The sequence below is a fragment of the Lethenteron reissneri genome, chromosome 61, assembly GCF_015708825.2.
Source record: "Lethenteron reissneri isolate LAM-NWPU_2019-01 chromosome 61, ASM1570882v1, whole genome shotgun sequence".
Lineage (NCBI taxonomy): Eukaryota > Metazoa > Chordata > Hyperoartia > Petromyzontiformes > Petromyzontidae > Lethenteron > Lethenteron reissneri.
Genome location: NC_083839.1, coordinates 7,463,611 through 7,481,069, shown reverse-complemented (window position 1 = coordinate 7,481,069; position 17,459 = coordinate 7,463,611). Strand labels below are relative to the sequence as shown.

Here is a 17,459-nt window from a genome sequence, read left to right as displayed (position 1 = left end):
CAAATAATCCGTAAAAACAAAGTTTTTCACTATAAATCCTTTATATGCGTGGCGGCTAGAGTCCTCTCGTCCTCTGGCTTGAGATGGCTGCCACCTATGGGTCAGATGATTGCCTGCCACCATTAAGCAATTGGTAACTAAATAAAAAATAAATTTCCTAAAAAGTGTAAAATTTTGGAAAAAAATGTTCACGAAAATAAATTGTCACGCACGAGTCTGTGTGCAAAATGTCAGCTCGATTGGATCACGGGAAGTGGGTTAAAAAACGACCGAAAGATTTGCACGGTCGTAAGCGCGCAAGCAAGCAAGTGAACTTAATATAAAGGATTTAAAAATACAATTACTTTACTATGGAAGTAAAAAATTTGTATTTTAATATTTACGTTTTTTTTATTTATGGCCCCTTTTATAACTTATGCTACAGGCCCCGGCACTAGCTTCATCCGGCACTGATTAGCACCACTACCATCATCTTTATCACCGCCATCACAAGCAACACCACCGCCAACCACCATCCTCTCTCCGTCATCACCACCGCAGCCGTCACCACCACAGCCGTCACCCCCCGAGACTTCAAGCCCACCAGCCGCCACTCGTTCCTCGCCGACTGCGAGGGGGAGGGGGGGTCACACAGCGTGGCCACACGGAGCCAACCTCGAAAACGACGCCTTTATTGACGCAATGCGTTTCTCCATCCGCAGCGCGCAGCAAAGTGACTGGACAGCTCCCCAGTGGCGGGGCGGGGAGAGCCTCCCAAGTGTTTGCACTGGAAAATAAGAATGGGTTTGACCCTTTCTGGCAACGAAACAGGTGTTGTGTTAAGACGTTCGAACGCCAAATAGAAACCTTTTGCAAGGAATAGAGTGCTGCATTAACCACGCGGTACCTGTGGTGTACATGCAAACATGCCCCTGACGATACACGCATTATACTCTTAGGTTATTTCGGTAAAGTCACGTTGGTAAAAATTATAAAATAAATAAAAATAACTAAATTAAATCACGACGTTTCGGAAGCAACACAAGCCTCCGTCATCAGGTGTAACTGCTCCAGTAAAATTATGCGACAGTAATTTTAATTGTACTGGAGCAGTTACACCTGATGACGGAGGCTCGTGTTGCTTCCGAAACGTCGTGATTTAATTTAGTCATTTTAATTTAATATTATTTTATTATTTTATTTTATTATTATTTTACCTACTTGACTTTACCGAAAAAACCTAAGAGTATGGATCCTTGCAGTCACGAAAGCTTCAAATCTAGAAAGATACACGCATTGTCTTTGAAACTGATTGGCCTACACCGGAGAGAAGCGGCTTTCTTCGTGGCCTCGTCTCACCAGCAGTGTCAGACCAGAGGACAGCGGCAAAAGGGGAACAGCACAAGTACAATGCCACACGGAGCACAGTATTTTTAGCTCGGGGTGAGCAGCTACATCGTGGGATACCTTTTTTTGCCAGTATCAAGGTATGAAAAATACGAATAGGTTTGACCTTTTCTGGCAATAAAATAATTATTTTTCATACTTTGATACTGGCAAAAAAAGGTCCCGGGATGACCAAAACACTCTTATTTCTTTTTATCTCCCCAAAATAAAAAACAAGCAAATTTGGTTAAATTATAATTTCTGAGCAAATATGAAAACGTTTCCCGACGAAACTGTAGAAATGCCACTTTCGGCGACAGACGTTAAACAAGTCGAGGAACGTCGTCGGTACACACAGAGCACACGTCTCCCGGAGACGCACACTTTCGACTCAACATTTTAACAATAACTATCATCATAATAACGACCTCAACTTGTAAAGAACAACAACAACAACTCACTCTCGATGAGAGAAAATGGCTCAGAGGCGCGACGATCCGCCACATGGGAGCGGGGAAAGTCAGCCGCGTGGTGAGCGGTTACCAACAACTGTCCCCAGAGCTCGGAGGGGTCCTCTACATATCAAGGCGTAATCGGCCAATTAATGTTGATGCATGCCGGAGAAAGCCCAGGCGTTTCGTCGGGGGAGCACTCTTAGCGCATGGAGCAGTGCTTCTACTTAACCTGGGGGTGCACGCTGCACCCTCAGGGGGAGCGAGATGCCCTTTCAGGGGGTGCGCGACATGGCCAGATATTTTTTTAGAAGGTAAATCATCGAAAACACAAATTTAAGCATGGGGCAAAGTATGGCACAACCTACTTTATTTCGTCAAACCCTCTGTATTTATTAACATTGTGATTTTTTTTACGATTGAGAACCAATGGGGTTGCAAGGCTGCAGTAAAGTTTGAGAACTACTGGCGTTGAGAGACGGAACAGATGTGGAGTCCGCATTGTCGTTGTACCGCCTTCTCCTGGCGAGCCCGGGTTACGGCTCCTCCCCGGGAAGGGAGTTTCACACGATCCGTGCGTGACCCACCAACCCTCGGCGCTACCTCCGCAGCGCTGGGTTACAAGGCAGCCCACGTGCGCCAAACGCCGGCCCGGCAAATTTTCGTTACGCGTTGCACCCGTCATAAAACTTCGGCGTCCGCCCTGGTTAGTCGTAGTAATAATACTGCCACGCGCCGGTCCCGCTTCGCTCACTGCGGACGTGGACCGTCGTGTGCCGACGTCACGGTCGAATCGAATTTGGAAATTTCCCAAAAGTCGAAAAGCACGGCGCAAAAGTTACCCAATCGAGATTGTACACTCAGCGGCAATCACGGCCCCCACAGGCAGACGGATGTCCCAGGTCACTCCTGCAAATGACGCTCACCCTGACCCTCTCTCTTTTCGGAGTTCTCAACCGGGTTAAACAAACTTTTAAACGTTGAAAACTGAAAGTGGAGGATCATACGCGGAGGAAATTATTTTGCTCAGCTCCGCACCACGGTGAGCTTGCGAGAGGTCATCGTAGCCCGTGCCGCTGCCGCCTCTCCGGGGCTCCACGGAAGGCGAACTGAGGCCGAAGTTGTCCAGCGATCCGTCTGGGGCGATTCCACTTGGGCACGGGTCACGGAGGGAGGAGGGAGGAAGAGAAGACGGTGAAAGACCACGAGCAGCCCAAATGAGCGTCGTCCGTCAAAAGCAGAAAACATTTTCAAGAGTCGTCCCCGAGGTGAGTTCCGTTTCCCAGCCTCGCTAACGGGCAGCTCGTTAACGGGCAACTCGTTAGCGACCCCCACACAAGGACGTCTGGGGTTCGACCCATACCCAGCAAACCAGTGGTCAGCTCTCTAGACCGCTCCAGAGCAGAGGCACGGCAGATGCCGTCCCCTCCTCCATCAACGGAACGTGAAGAACGGTTCGCAACGTTCATAGCAGCTGCAGTTACCAGAGCCAGACCGTGGGTCACGTGACCCAACACTGCCCCCTTACACAGCCCATGGGTCATGTAATTGCACGCTCATGCAAACGAGACTGTATCCAGCTCTTTTGCGCTCCCACCTGGAAACTTGAAATTGGTAACACTGATCTGGACCCCAATCAGTCAACCCGCTCACCCACCATTCCACCCACCCACCCACCCACCCACCCACTCACTCCTTCACCGTCTCATCCCACTCGTGTCGCGCTTTGCTTTCATCGCCCTCGACCGAACCCAAGGCGTCACTCTCGCGTGACGAGGCTTCCCGCATCCCGGCGTCGCGAGCTCTCGCCCGGCCCGCCAACGTCGACGGCAACCCCCGAAACGAACTCGACACTCACGGCGGCGCCATCAGAAGTCCCAGTCGTCGGCGGCCTGCATGCGCTGCAGGCCACGCACGACGCCGTCGAGGCCGTTGTCCGGGTGGGCGCGCGTCGCCGCCTCCTGCTCCGTGAGCGGCGCCACGGGCCTCAGCAGCTCGGGAAGGGCGTCGCACTGCCGCTTGCGCACCTGCACGCAACGTCGCCGTTAACGTTCCAGCAACGTTCCAGCAACAGAGCCGCCGCGTTGGGTTTCCTCGGCGTTCACAGCAAAGTGTCGCAACTAATTTATCTATCGTCACCGCGAGGACAGGGCGGCGGGGGTACCCATAGGGTAGAGGTACGAGCCCTCTGCATGTATGAGGCTCCCCTGAGGCATAGATGGAGCAGCATGTACGCATGTTGACCTTTGATACAGAATATAAATAAAGGGGACCAGAGGTCGAGAAGAATGCACGATAGGCAGCAGTAGATCGAATTGTTACTCGTTCTGCTCGGCGTGTAACATTTGTTTAACGTACTCTTTGGTTCTTTCGATAAAGTCACGTAGGTAGAAAAATAAAATAAAAAATAATATCTACATCATGAGGCCTCCTTTGCCAGTACCAATATATACTAAAACCTTTTGCAAGGAATCATGTTTACATTAACCACAATACTTGCAGTCAAAATGCAAAAAAAGACAATACTCTGATAATGTATGCATTGTCCTTGAAACTGATTGGTCCACACCAGAGACCGCTTTCCTTAGAGCCTCGTCTCAACCGGTGTTCGACCAGATGACGCCAGATGCGTCTTTGGGCTCTCTCGCTGGTCCAGCAGTTCCACTGCTGGACTATTTTTTCCACCCGAGGACGACCGCTTGTGTTGCGATCGAAACGTCATGATATATTATTTTTTCTTTTATTTTTGTACCTACGTGACTTTACCGAAAAAACCAAAGAGTATGGATTCCTGCAGTCACGAAAGCTTCAAATCAAGATTTGTTTAACGTCTCTGTGGCGTTGACTGCTGGGGCTGCCAGTGGTTATTGGTTAGATTATAGATAGGGGGCACAAATTCCCTGCCCCTCGCCCCACTCCCCGATTTCGTTACAGACAAAATGTATGTATGCTGAACTTTTTTCGCACCGTACGAAGCCAACCGTGTTAATCGTAAGTGTGGAGGAACAACAACAAACTGAGCACAAAAAGCAGTTCTAAATAAATTACTTTTCAATCCAGATTGAAAGAAATTACTTTTCAATCCAGATTTAAAAGTGTCCATAGCTCCAGTGACTTCCTAATATCAGAAGGCAGAGCGTTCCAGATGGCCGCAGAAGTGCGTCTGAGAGCGCGAGCGCACGATGCGGTGACCGTCTTCGTTCAACGGCCAGCTCCAAGCCGCTGCTAGGATGGCCGGAGTGCGCGTGATGGTTTTGTGCTCCTTGACGAGATCGGCAAAATATTGTGGACCATTTGTGGCAAGCACTTTGCGTGTAACGAGTGCGACCTCATAATGTATTCGTTTGGCAGTCGTGAACACCGATGATTGTACTGGCCCGATGAGCCCTAATGAGGACAAGGACGGTCTACAGCTGTCTCCTGTTTCACTGCGGGCCCGTTGGAACGGCTACACTCTTCAACTCCTCCAATCTGGTGGCCTTTCTCGCCTCGCTGTCTTGCTGAACGTCGAAAGTCAAAAAAGCCAACCCAGATATTCCGATATTTAGCAACCAGCGGAGGCCCAAACAGCAACCGTCTCCAAGCATTCAGTCTCTCAAGCTGGCGAGGGGGCGGACGGCTGGGTCAGAGGTTAGATCAGAGATGTCGAGCCGGCACCGCTGAAATCCTGTATTTGAATCTGCAGGATCAGCCGCCCTGATCGATATGTCGGCACTGAAAAATAATAATAATAAATGTGTAATCGTGTACGTGTGTATGTTGAACTTCTTTCGCACCGTACGTAGCCAACCGTGGTAATTGGAGGTGCGGTGGAAGGGCAACAAAAAAAAACCGCGGACAATCTTGTCGGGTTGTCGAAGGGTTAATGACGAGAATAAGCAGGCTAACCCTAACACACGCACGTGGATCAGTGTCACGAGCGTTCACGGGACTACCCGATGCTCCGTGGATGACGGCGACTGCTCACCTGCTTGAAGAACACGTGGTTCATCAAGGCTGTCGCCGACGGCCTAGATAGAGGTACAAGAAAACTGTGTTAATACAGGTAGGAACAACAGTTCCACACTGCCCACCAGGGATTATTTGTCTGTCTGTCGTGCATGGCCCCGCCCCACCAGAGCCCTCCCATTGGCTCGGGTGCGCCGACCAATGGGAGCGGTGGGTTGGGGTTGGTAGAGGGGGGGGTTAGTGGTGGGGGGGGGTTAGTGGTGGGGGGGGGGCACCGCCGCGACTCGGGCCAATGAGGAGACGGGCGATGTTTCATTCACAAAATGGAACTGGGGGAGGGTGGCTCCATTCATAAAATGGAAGCCTTGAAAAGAAAAAAGCGGATCTTTTTGCCTCGTGTTTCTTTCAACATTCCCAGCCTTAAGGTGATTCAGTTGGGGGTGGGAGGGGTGGGGCTGGGTGGAGAAGGGAGGGTGGGGAGGGGCTGGGTGGGGAGGGTGGGGAGGGGCTGGGTGGGGAGGGCCTGGGTGGGGAGGGGCTGGGTGGGGAGGGGCTGGGTGGGGAGGGGCTGGTCACCCCGTGGTGCCCTTATAAAACTCAACATTTAACCTACACACTACACTATACACGACACGATACACTACACTTATACAGGTAGGAACAACAGCTTCCACACTACCCACCAGGGATTATTTGTCTGTCATGCACGAATGAGCTGTCCAACCAAGTTCCTACCTGCCCACTCCGAAGGAACGTGTTAAGCCCCCCGTTTGTAAGTACGGCACGACGCCGCACATCCGACTCACCGGGGACGCACGTGTGAGCGGATAAGTTGAGGTCGGATACGTGAACGTTGTTACCATGTCGAACTTCTTACGCACCGTATGCAGCCAGCCGTGATAATCGGAGGTGCGGGAAATGTTGTGGGCAATCGGCCGATCGGCTTTTCAGGACCAATATTATCCAGGCAGCAATTATTCAAGCAAACAAACTCTGGACCGGGTTCCGACCTTCTGGGTCTCATCAGCAGAGTCAGACTGGTCAGATCAGTCACACCATCGTGCAACAAAATATGCTTCGGGACAAAAAATTTAACTAAACCTGTACGAAGCGTGGGGGGGGGGGGGGAACGCTTCACTGTAGAAATCCGAGGACCCCTTGAGCTGCTTGGGAAGGCAAGCTGTCGCTCGGTTTGCGAGCGCCCAGCGCCGAACGTCACTTGAAGCAGGGGGGAAGGGTGGGGGTAGTCGCTGAAGAAGAGAGGGTGGAAACGCGTCGGTACCGTCTGTCGGGGTCTCGCTGCAGGCAGATCTCGGTGAAGTTGTGGAAGGGCGCGGAGAAGGTGCGGTTGTACGGATGGGAGAACTGGTCGGGGGAAGACGCCGCCGGCCAGCCCGCCGCCCCACCGCCTCCCGCCCCTCCTGCGCCGTGTAGACGTGACGAGTCACCAGCGACGGGAGACAGCGAGACGATCGGACTCCAGGTAAGATAAAGCCGATTTTTCTTTTTTCTTTTCACGTTAAGTTTGATTTGTGTTTTTCTTACTATAGAGCGGTGGTTCTTAACCGTTACTGCAGCCTTGCACCCCCCCCTTTGGTTTTCAATTGTAAAACAAATGCACGTGAATAAATATGTAGGGTTTGATGAAACAAAGTAGTTGGACTGACGTGGCCCGTGCTAAATTTGTGTTTTCGATTATTTACCTCCCAAAAAAATCTGGCCATGTCTCGCACCCACAGAAGGGCATCTCGCACTCCCAGATCAAGAACCACTGCTATCGAGTATGTATGACAGTATGACATGCAACGGTACGATATCTCTTCTCATTTATGAGTTTAACAATGCATCACTTTTTTGTTGAAGCGTAATAGATTTTATAACATGCAGTGAAATATTGCGTTTCGAGATTACAAAGAGACACGGACTTACGAACGGGTCTCAGGAATGTAAGCCGTCAGTTCATGAGTGGAGGGCTGCCCCGTGTACATACATATATTCATATTTATTGTTTAAAATCTCGCGTTGCTGGCCCACTGAGAGGCATACCTTCCACTCCGTGAGACGCGCGGGCGTTTTGCAAATTGAGATCCTCCGCGGGAATGGTGTGCGTGTCCAGCAGGCACGGCACGGTGCCGTTCAACTTTTCCAGCAACATCTGAGTCGATCGCAACATCGCACGCACGCACGCACACAAAGACCCGCCCCCCCACAGAGCCTTAACAGGCTGTTGGGGCAAGTGCTGTTAAGAGAGCGCCTATGAAGGCCGGCACGAGCGGTGGGTAGCAGGCACCACGCCCGGCCGCCTTTGTCTCCCCTAGTGGCGAAGTCCACACACCGCACCGGGTGGGGAAACAAAATTGCGGCAACCTTGAAAACGGAAGTGATGAGATGCGACTGTTACCTGTGTGGTGGGCATGTCTTTAAAGGGCACGTGGGCATTGGCAAGTTCACAGGCCATGATGCCCAGGCTGTAGATGTCCGACTTCGTGTCGTACCCTTCCAGGTTCTGCAAAGCAACAAAGCCGACAACGCGTCACAGCAGCGTCGCCGCCGCCGCCGCCACCACCAAGGCTGGACGACACCCCCACGGGCCCTTCCTGCTCAAACCAACACCGAGGCATGAAACATAAGAATCGGTTTTACTGTTTCTGACGATCAAACAGGAGGTGTTCAGTTATTCAAACGCCAAATAGATACATTTTGCAAGGAATAAAGTACTGCATTAACCACACGTACTTGTGGCGAACATGCAAACAAACATCCTCCGATAATGTATGGCATTGTATTCCAAACTGATCGGCCTACACCAGAGACCGCCTTCTTTAGGGCCTAGTCTCACCTGTGTCAGACCACAGAACGCCAAAAAGTGAAGAGTACAAAGACAATGCCACACGTATCTGAGCATTTATAGCTTGGGGTGAAAAATAATAATAGGTTTTACTCTTTTTGGAAATAAAACAGGAGGTGTTAAGATGTTCAAACGCCAAATAGAAACCTTTTGCAAAGAATCAAGTCAGCATTAACCACACCCAGTACTTGTGGTGAACACTGAGGCATTGGTTCTGATCTCCTGTTTACAAAGCTGCAGGGCCCAGCGATGGAAATTCCACATTCGTACGGCATGAGGCGAGTCTCTCCACAGGACAGCCATGATGAAACGACGCCCGGCAGTGACCGTCCCTGGTCCTTGGTGGTTAGAGGGGAGGAGGTTGGTGGTTGCGCTGCTGCTGCTGCGGAGAGTTCTACCATGAGCTGTGGTGCAGGCAGACAGGAGCGAGGAGACAGATGTGGATGACTGAGAGCAGAGGCGCCGTGGTGGCACAGGCAGGAGATCTTGTAGCGGACCCGGCTAGCGATGGTGGGAAGCCAGTGCAGGAGGGAGTAGAGGCAGGAGATCCAGTAGCTGACCTGGCTAGCGATGGTGGGAAGCCAGTGCAGGAGGGAGTAGAGGCAGGAGAATTGTAGCTGACCCGGCTAGCGATGGTGGGAAGCCAGTGGAGGAGAGAGTAGAGGCAGGAGATCCAGTAGCTGACCTGGCTAGCGATGGTGGGAAGCCAGTGGAGGAGGGAGTAGAGGCAGGAGATCCTGTAGCGGACCCTACTGGTGATGGTGGGAAGCCAATGGGGGAGGGAGTGGAGGGAGGTGAATAAATCCAGCCGAGGATGACAGGCGCTGAGGATGATGGGATCGAGATGGTTTTGAAACCATCGGGAGTTTCTTGAGGTTGCTCGTATGTTGAACTTCTTTCGCACCGCACGTAGCCAACTGTGCTCATGATGAAGATCGAACAAGGCCGAAGTTGCAAGAGCCGAGGCGAGACCAGACGATGCTGCAGCCGTGGGTGTTGACGATTTCCGCGGTGACGAGTGGCTATATATGCGTGTGTGTGCGCGCACGTGTATGTCCGCTAGTGCGGAAGACCGCACCTGCTGCAGCAGCTCCGGGCTGAGCCAGGGCAGGGTGCCCACGCTGTGGCGCGGGAAGGTGTGCACCGCTCGCAGCCGGTGCCCGTCCAGGATCATGCTGAGCGCGCTGCGCAGCCCCGTGAGGCACACGCGGCCGTCCGCCGACACCAGCACGTGGCTCGCCTTCACGCTCCTAGCACAACACAGAGATCCCACCCCCCACCCCGCCGTGCAGCCTTAACAGACTGCGGTGGCTAGGAGGTGTTAACCGCCTCGCGTTTAAATTATTTTTATTTTATTTTGGTGCTGCTATAAATGTCCAAGTGATGGGCCGCTTTGTTGAGCAGTGATTTGTGGCCAGGTCGCTTCCAAAAAATAAGTTGATACCTCAGTGGGCTTTGCCTGGTAGGATGGGGATGGTTTAGTTTGTATTTGTTTGTGTGATTTGTTTACCTTTCTTGCACTTAGCACGAGCATCGTGTTTTTGTACTGCTTGTTGTTGTAATGTTTTTACCCGCCCCTACTGGACATCTGTCAAAAAGAGCTTCATACAGCAAAACCTTGGATTGCGAGTAACTTGGTCTGCGAGTGTTTTGCAAGACGAGCAAATTTTATAAATAAATATCCATTTGATAAACGAGCGAGGTCTTGCAATACGAGCAGTACGTGTATACGCTTTGTCTGCCGAGCGTCACGTGATCACAACTGATATACGAGAGCTTTGATATACGAGAGCTTTGATATACGAGTGCTTTGGATTACTAACACGTTTCCGGAACGAATTATGCTCGCAATTCAAGGTTTTACTGTATCTTGATTTGAAGCTTTCGTGACTGCAGGAATCCATACTCTTTGGTTCTTTCGGTAAAGTCACGTAGGTAGAAAGATAAAATAAAATAAAAAATAATATATCACGACGTTTCGATCGCAACACAAGCGGTCGTCCGCAGGCGGAAAAAAATAATCCAGCAGTGGAACTGCTGAACGAGTGAGAAAGCTGTTACAACAAGAGGTTATTTATGTGTACATCTGGAGTTCGCATGTTCTCCCTGTGGGCACATGGATATTTCTCCGGGTCCTCCGTTTTTTTCCTCCAAATTTAGAATGAACGTCACACGTTTTAGAGTATTTGGCTGCTAGAGATTTCGACGTGATGACGATGACAATGAGCCACTCGTTGAGCTATCATTTGTGGTCACTTCTGAAAATAAGCTATACAGCTCAATGGGCCTTACTTCCTGAAATTAAAATTAGTTTAGATTTTTACACTGCTGCGGCAAGTGCTGTTAGCGAGTAGCACCCAAGAAGGCCGGCACGGCGCACACGGGGTTTGGGGGGTGGCCAGCACCACGCCCGTCTGCCTTTGTATTTCCCAGTGGCGATGTTTACACACCGCGCCAGGTACTCAATTTGAGGCTACATCGACCTTGCGGAGGCCCAAGACTGGTTCAGATAATCGTCACCGGTGTTGGCTGTAAGCGGGAATGAAACGCGGGTCGCCGTTTCGTAAAGTAGCGCGCTAACAACGCAACAACAACAACAACAACCGCTGTTCGCCACTCAGTGCCGGGCACCCCACCCCCCCCCACCCTCCCCTCCAACCCCTCCATGGGGGCCCGGCTAGCCGACGTTTCACCGCCGCGGTGGTCTCGCACGTTGACCTCCTCTCACCTGTGCACGAAGCCCATCCTGTGGACGTACTCCAGCCCTCGCAGAACCTCGTACAGGACCAGGGCGATGGCCGGCTCCGGCAGGCCGTCCGTGAAGTGCGCCGAGATGAGGTCCTTCGCCGAGCCTGCGCCGCCACGTCCCACACGGCAACTGCTTGCTGTTGTGTTGTTTGTGTTTGTTGTTGTTGTTGTCGTTTACGGTCACGTAACGCTCGCGACAACGCGCGGCGTGGGGCGGCCCCACGTCAAGCAAAGTGGATGGGCGAAACGGGCCCGCCGCCTGCCGATCAGAGGTTCGTGGTCTGACATCCGGCAGGCCGCCCCGGTTAATCGATGCGGTGCGTATCGAAGGTAAAGTTGCGTCTGCGCGCCGTAGACGTTTTACGGTCCCCACGCGGCGTCGTTTGAAACGGGCGGCCCACTGCTGTGCTGGCGTCACGATCCACATTCAAAAAATTGCTCCGCGCGCTTCTCGTTTGGGATTACACATCAGCAGCAGCAGCAACAATCATCGCCCCTAGAAGGTGACTCGGCACCTGGCAGGCCAGGCGGCAGGCCAGGTGCTGAGACACCTTGTCTTGCACAGGGACCCGCCGCCAACTGGCAAGATGAGATGTGATGCAAGTCGCTTGTCGCGTGTAGAGCGCTCTGAAAACAGCGCAATCGTGATCACATTGCGGTATATTTGTATTTTATTTTTACACGTGTAGCGGCGCATATCTCACCATAAGCCATGAACGGAGTGATGATCCAGAGTTCATTGTCCACCACAAAGGATGCCCAGTAAGGCAGGATGTTTGAGTGGTGGAAAAGCTTGGCGATATGAAGCTCATCCTGAAAGGAAACGCACGCAATTCAAAATAATCTTTCAACTCGAGTTCCACCTTTTATCCACGAGCCAAAATAGCGCTCCAACCTCGTGTGCTACGTGCAGTGGGATACAGAGCATCGCAACGGCGCGGCGTCACAACGCCCCGCTCGGCCCCCTCACGCCCGCAAATCAGTATGAGACACGACACGAACACGGCATACACAAATGACAAACACAAGACGCACACACGACACAGAATATAACACACACACGCACCCAAGGGTACACAGGTGAACACAACCCAAACCGGATGTTAAAACGCTCAAGATCTTGATATCAACGAAGGTCTAGAGGTTTTAAAGACTTCATATTGACCGTCAATGGCGTGGCTTAATGGGACAGTGGGACAGAAATGACGGAGGGGGAGCCAATAGTAGGGAAAGTGCCCCCAGAGAATGTCCACCGTAAAAATTGAGCAAGTTATCGGAGAGTTAAAGGTGTTGGTACCACTCAAGTATGGCCTTCCCAGGTGAAGCCAAACACAGACTGTGACGCCGGCACACAGATGGCCTACGCCGTTCGAACGACATCACGGGATGTTTAACGTCTGCTGTGAAGCAAACGGCGTGCGGTATTTATTTTGTTTTCCGCGGTCGACACACCCGCGACATGACCGGGCCAGCCCGTCGGTTTCGAACCATGAACCTCTGCAACGAGTGGGAGAGCTTTGCACCGCTGGGTCCACGTCACCGCCAAACGTGCGTCTGGGGCAGCTGAGGAACGCGGGAGCACGCCGGGGGGACCATGTGTCAGGCTCTCTCACTGCCCTGGTTCTGCAGCGGCCATGCCACTGCCCTTGCTGGGTTTCACTGCGCCGCTGCTTAGGGGGGGGAGGGAAGTGTATTTCTTGAGTCCTCACCTGCAGCAGCGAGAAGAGCTCATGGGAGCAGCCCTCCAGGTTGATATGGCGCACGGCGACGTAGCTCCCCGAAGGCACGTGTCGCGCCAGGCGAACGGACATCAACTCCTCAAATCCGTTCCCTGCAACCGAGACACGGTTGGCGACGCACGGCGCGAAAGAGGCTCAACATATGTACGTACAAAGATGCCCCCAACCCCACCGGCGCACCCCGATCCCCGGATAGACGTTTTGTTTCACATAATTGCAGAGGCCAAAAGGAGCTCTGCGCCGGGAACGGGATCTGATATTTTTTTACCGAGGCGCTTTACAGCAATTATAAAATTGTACATAGCGTGACAGTAATTTGAAACGACGAATTGGGTTATTGTAAGTGGTGGTGTAGTTCTGAGCGGGAGAAGGAATGATGGCGCCAAGATGTCAGGGATGATAGGGTGATGATGGTGATGATGGTGATGATGATGATGCGAGGGAAGAGGAGGAGAAGAGAGAAGAACGAGCAAGAAGTGAGCTGGCACGGATGGAGCAGCGTCTGTTCCCACAGGGGGCGGCGGTGACAGCGGAGGGGTTCAGAGCTGGGGGTGGCCACAACAGAAGTCGCGTGGTTTGCGGGAGACTTCAGCTGACTGAGCTAGAGAGGTACAGATTGCTCGGAGCATTATTATCGTCGTCACGCACCCAGCATGCTGATCGTCTGGTAGTGGTTGCGCTCGGGCAGGTAGGAGGTGGTCATCGTTCTTTTCCTCCGAACCTCTTCGGTCCGATAGACCATCAGCCTGCGTGAGGGAGCAACGCGTCAACGCAACACGAGCACCGCCGTACAGGGACACGCAGCAGCAAATTGACTGCCAGTGCAAGTGCCGCAACATTTATGTAGCTGTTGACCCATACGGTGTACCCCGTATTCTTGTACAGGGAAATTGAGTTTTTAAGGTCCATACGGTGGTACAGCCGTTTCAATACGGGCAACAACAAGACAAGTGTCTATGTGTTTGTGTTTCTACCTTGCGATGGGACTTTGTAGGATGAACATTGAGATTAATAAAGACCAATAAGGTCTGAATTGGTCTGTAATAAGGTAGGGCACTGATAAGCAGTTGACAGGTATGGGATTTATAAGCGGGCAATGCTCCTTCCAAAAAAATGTCCCTTCACACACAATTTTTTTTGACGCATCCCATCGGCCCTACCCTCTGCGAGTGCATAATCTCAGGCGGCATCGGTTAAACCACGAGCTAAAACCCCGGGCCGGTTTCGACATGCCGTGTCTCATCAGCAGTCAGGCTCGCTTGAACAGGTGCTGGTGAACTGCCCAGATGTTCCCAGCAGGCAACCTCGTGTTTTATGGCAGCACACGGCAGATGCCTGCGCAGCGCGACTCACGACCTCCTCTTGATACCAAGATCTAGGATGGTCATGTCTATGCGCTGCTTCTCGGTGGCAGCCCCAACAGTCTGGAACGCCGTCACCCCTCTGCACATTCGCAGCATCACCTCAATCGCCTCCTTCAAGAGAGACTTAAAAACTCACCTCTATAACCACGCTTTCGAGCGACTCTGAGCTCGGCTCCGCGCCTCTGAGTTGCGGCCATTATGTCCGCAAATTTGCGCGCGTTATAAATTGAACTATTATTATTATTAATAGTTTGGCAGGAACACGTTTTCATTACAGATTGAAGCGTGTGCACATTACTCAATGGCCACTAATAGTGTAGCTGTTTACGCACCTATTTAACCGCTGGGGTCATCCAGTATTGGGTGTGAAATGCGATATTCATCATGACCCCCCCCCCCCTCCATGGTGGAACTTTCACTCTCTCCAACTCTTTCAAGTGCCATGAACAAGGGCCGTGCCCCGAAACGTCGCCCATTGCACACGTGTCCCCTATCAATGCCACACGGACGACGTTGCTGTTGACAGGGAGCGTGTTGAGAGTTTGGGTGGAGCGATGTCAGTCTGGGGTCAGGTCTGTGAAGGTCTCCGTGTGAGTACTTGGTAACTCTTCCACAATACAGGGTTTTGTTGGGTTGTATCGCGTAAATATAAATGTGTCGTTAAACCCGCCACCACCCGACACAGCCAATGAGTAAAGGTTTGTCACGTAAACACAAAACGTGGCCAATTCGTTACTAATACAGCACTAACCGGTGTGTTGGAGATCAACTCCACAACACTCACAATCTGAGTAGTTTGTAAATGAAGATCAAATCCACAACATTCACAATCTGAGTAGATTGTAAATGGAGATCAAAGCCACAACATTCACAAATGGAGATCAACTCCACAACATTCACAATCTGAGTAGATTGTCAATGGAGATCAACTCCACAACATTCACAATCTGAGTAGATTGTAAATGAAGATCAAATCCACAACATTCACAATCGGAGTAGATTGTGAATGGAGATCAAATCCACAACATTCACAATCTGAGTACAGTAGTTTGTAAATGGAGATCAAATCCACAACATTCACAATCGGAGTAGTTTGTGAATGGAGATCAAAGCCACAACATTCACAATCTGAGTAGTTTGTAAATGGAGATCAAAGCCACAAGATTCAATCTGAGTAGTTTGTGAATGGAAATCAACACCACAACATTCACAATCTGAGTAGATTCACAATCTGAGTAGTTTGTAAATGGAGATCAAAGCCACAAGATTCATAATCTGAGTAGTTTGTAAATGGAGATCAACTCCACAACATTCACAATCTGAGTAGACTGTAAATGTTGTGGATTTGCTCTCCAACACACAAGCGGTTAGTGCTGTACTAGTAACGAATTGGCAGCACGTTTTGTTTACGTGACAAACCTGTACTAATTGGCTGTGTCTGCTGGTGGCGGGTTTAACGACACCTTTATATTTACGCGATCTAACTTAACAAAAAAAACTATATTAAGAATATTATCGCGAAAGCCTACCACTCCGTGTTAAAGTCTATGGGCGTAAAACAAACACCGCTGTCTGCAGCCACCCATCGTCCACCCCACGTCTCTCTTCCTGAGTTCCTGGCCCACTCGACCCATGTGCGCTGCAATATGCACGAGGGCCGTTGCCCGAAACGTCGCACTATTATTTCGTGCCCTTTTAAGGCCACGCGCGTTATTGCGAGACGGGAGGCGCCCCGCGCCGCCAACGAATGCAGCCCGCCCCTCTGTCGCTACGGAGGTCCGTTGCCCGAAACGTCGCCTTGTTATACACACACACACACGCGGTAGTCTACACCAAGGCCCGGATCGAGTGAGTGGCGTACAGTAGAGTCGTGTACGGAGTCGACATGTCAGTGGGGCTCCGGGCAACCACAACCACCAACCCCCCCCCCCCCCGGGTAGCCGCACCTCACCTCGAACGCCCCACCACCACCAGCACCACAACAACCACCACAACAACAACCACCACCAGCTGCTGCTGTTGTTGTTGTTGCTGTTGGCTCCTTCTGACGAAGTGTGGTGCAACAGCTCGGCTCCACCGGCTGACTGATGACGTCACCGTGACGCTATTATACTCCTCCCCCACCCCCCACTTCTAGCCCCTCCCCCCACCACTTCTAGCCCCTCCCCCCACCACTTCTAGCCCCCACCACTTCTAGCCCCCCCCCCACCACTTCTAGCCCCCCCACCACTTCTCGCCCCCCCCACCACTTCTAGCCCCCCCCTCCCCACTTCTAGCCCCCCCCCCCACCACTTCTAGCCCCCCCCACCACTTCTAGCCCCCCCCACCACTTCTCGCCCCCCCACCACTTCTAGCCCCCCCCTCCCCACTTCTAGCCCCCCCCAACCACTTCTAGCCCCCCCAACCACTTCTAGCCCCCCCACTTCTAGCCCCCCCCCACCACTTCTAGCCCCCCCCACCACTTCTCGCCCCCCCCACCACTTCTAGCCCCCCCCCCCCACTTCTAGCCCCCCCCCACTTCTAGCCCCCCCCCCACTTCTAGCCCCCCCCACCACTTCCCCCCCCCCCACTTCTAGCCCCCCCCCCCACTTCTCGCCCCCCCCCACCACTTCTAGCCCCCCCCCCCCACTTCTAGCCCCCCCCCACCACTTCTAGCCCCCCCCCCACTTCTAGCCCCCCCCCCCACTTCTAGCCCCCCCCCCACTTCTAGCCCCCCCCCCACTTCTAGCCCCCCCCCCACTTCTAGCCCCCCCCCACCACTTCTAGCCCCCCCACTTCTAGCCCCCCCCCCACCACTTCTAGCCCCCCCCCCCACTTCTAGCCCCCACCACTTCTAGCCCCCCCCACCACTTCTCGCCCCCCCCCACACTTCTAGCCCCCACCACTTCTAGCCCCCCCCCCCACCCACTTCTAGCCCCCCCCCCACCACTTCTCGCCCCCCCCCCACCACTTCTAGCCCCCACCACTTCTAGCCCCCCCCCACCACTTCTAGCCC

The 17,459-nt window shown here is 52.5% G+C and overlaps 1 protein-coding gene across 2 annotated transcripts; it reads right to left on the bottom strand.

Moving 5' to 3' along the window:
* Positions 1-655: 655 nt before the first annotated feature.
* On the bottom strand, positions 656-16,566 carry STRADA (STE20 related adaptor alpha). Of its 2 annotated transcripts, none has more exons than XM_061576672.1 (12): positions 16,411-16,566; positions 13,749-13,846; positions 13,071-13,192; positions 12,066-12,174; positions 11,342-11,465; positions 9,692-9,863; positions 8,167-8,271; positions 7,812-7,920; positions 7,048-7,186; positions 5,785-5,827; positions 3,676-3,844; positions 656-2,968 (listed from the first exon to the last, which is right to left on the bottom strand). In XM_061576672.1, exons 2-11 carry the CDS (start codon positions 13,840-13,842, stop codon positions 3,686-3,688), a joined length of 1,176 nt encoding a protein of 391 aa, XP_061432656.1. In that variant the 5' UTR covers positions 13,843-13,846; positions 16,411-16,566; the 3' UTR covers positions 656-2,968; positions 3,676-3,685. The 2 variants fall into 2 exon arrangements, with proteins under 2 accessions (XP_061432656.1, XP_061432655.1); XM_061576671.1 differs by having other exon boundaries at positions 16,416-16,566.
* Positions 16,567-17,459: the final 893 nt, after the last annotated feature.

Excerpts from the sequence above, each read along its gene's own strand:
- STRADA (XM_061576672.1), bottom strand. The coding sequence starts at position 13,842 with ATGGTCTATCGGACCGAAGAGGTTCGGAGGAAAAGAACGATGACCACC. Across the intron at positions 9,864-11,341 it reads AGGATGGGCTTCGTGCACAG|GAGCGTGAAGGCGAGCCACG; the intron begins GTGAGAGGAGGT and ends GTGTTGTGCTAG. Across the intron at positions 7,187-7,811 it reads CGCGTCTCACGGAGTGGAAG|GAGGGGCGGGAGGCGGTGGG; the intron begins GTATGCCTCTCA and ends TACACGGCGCAG.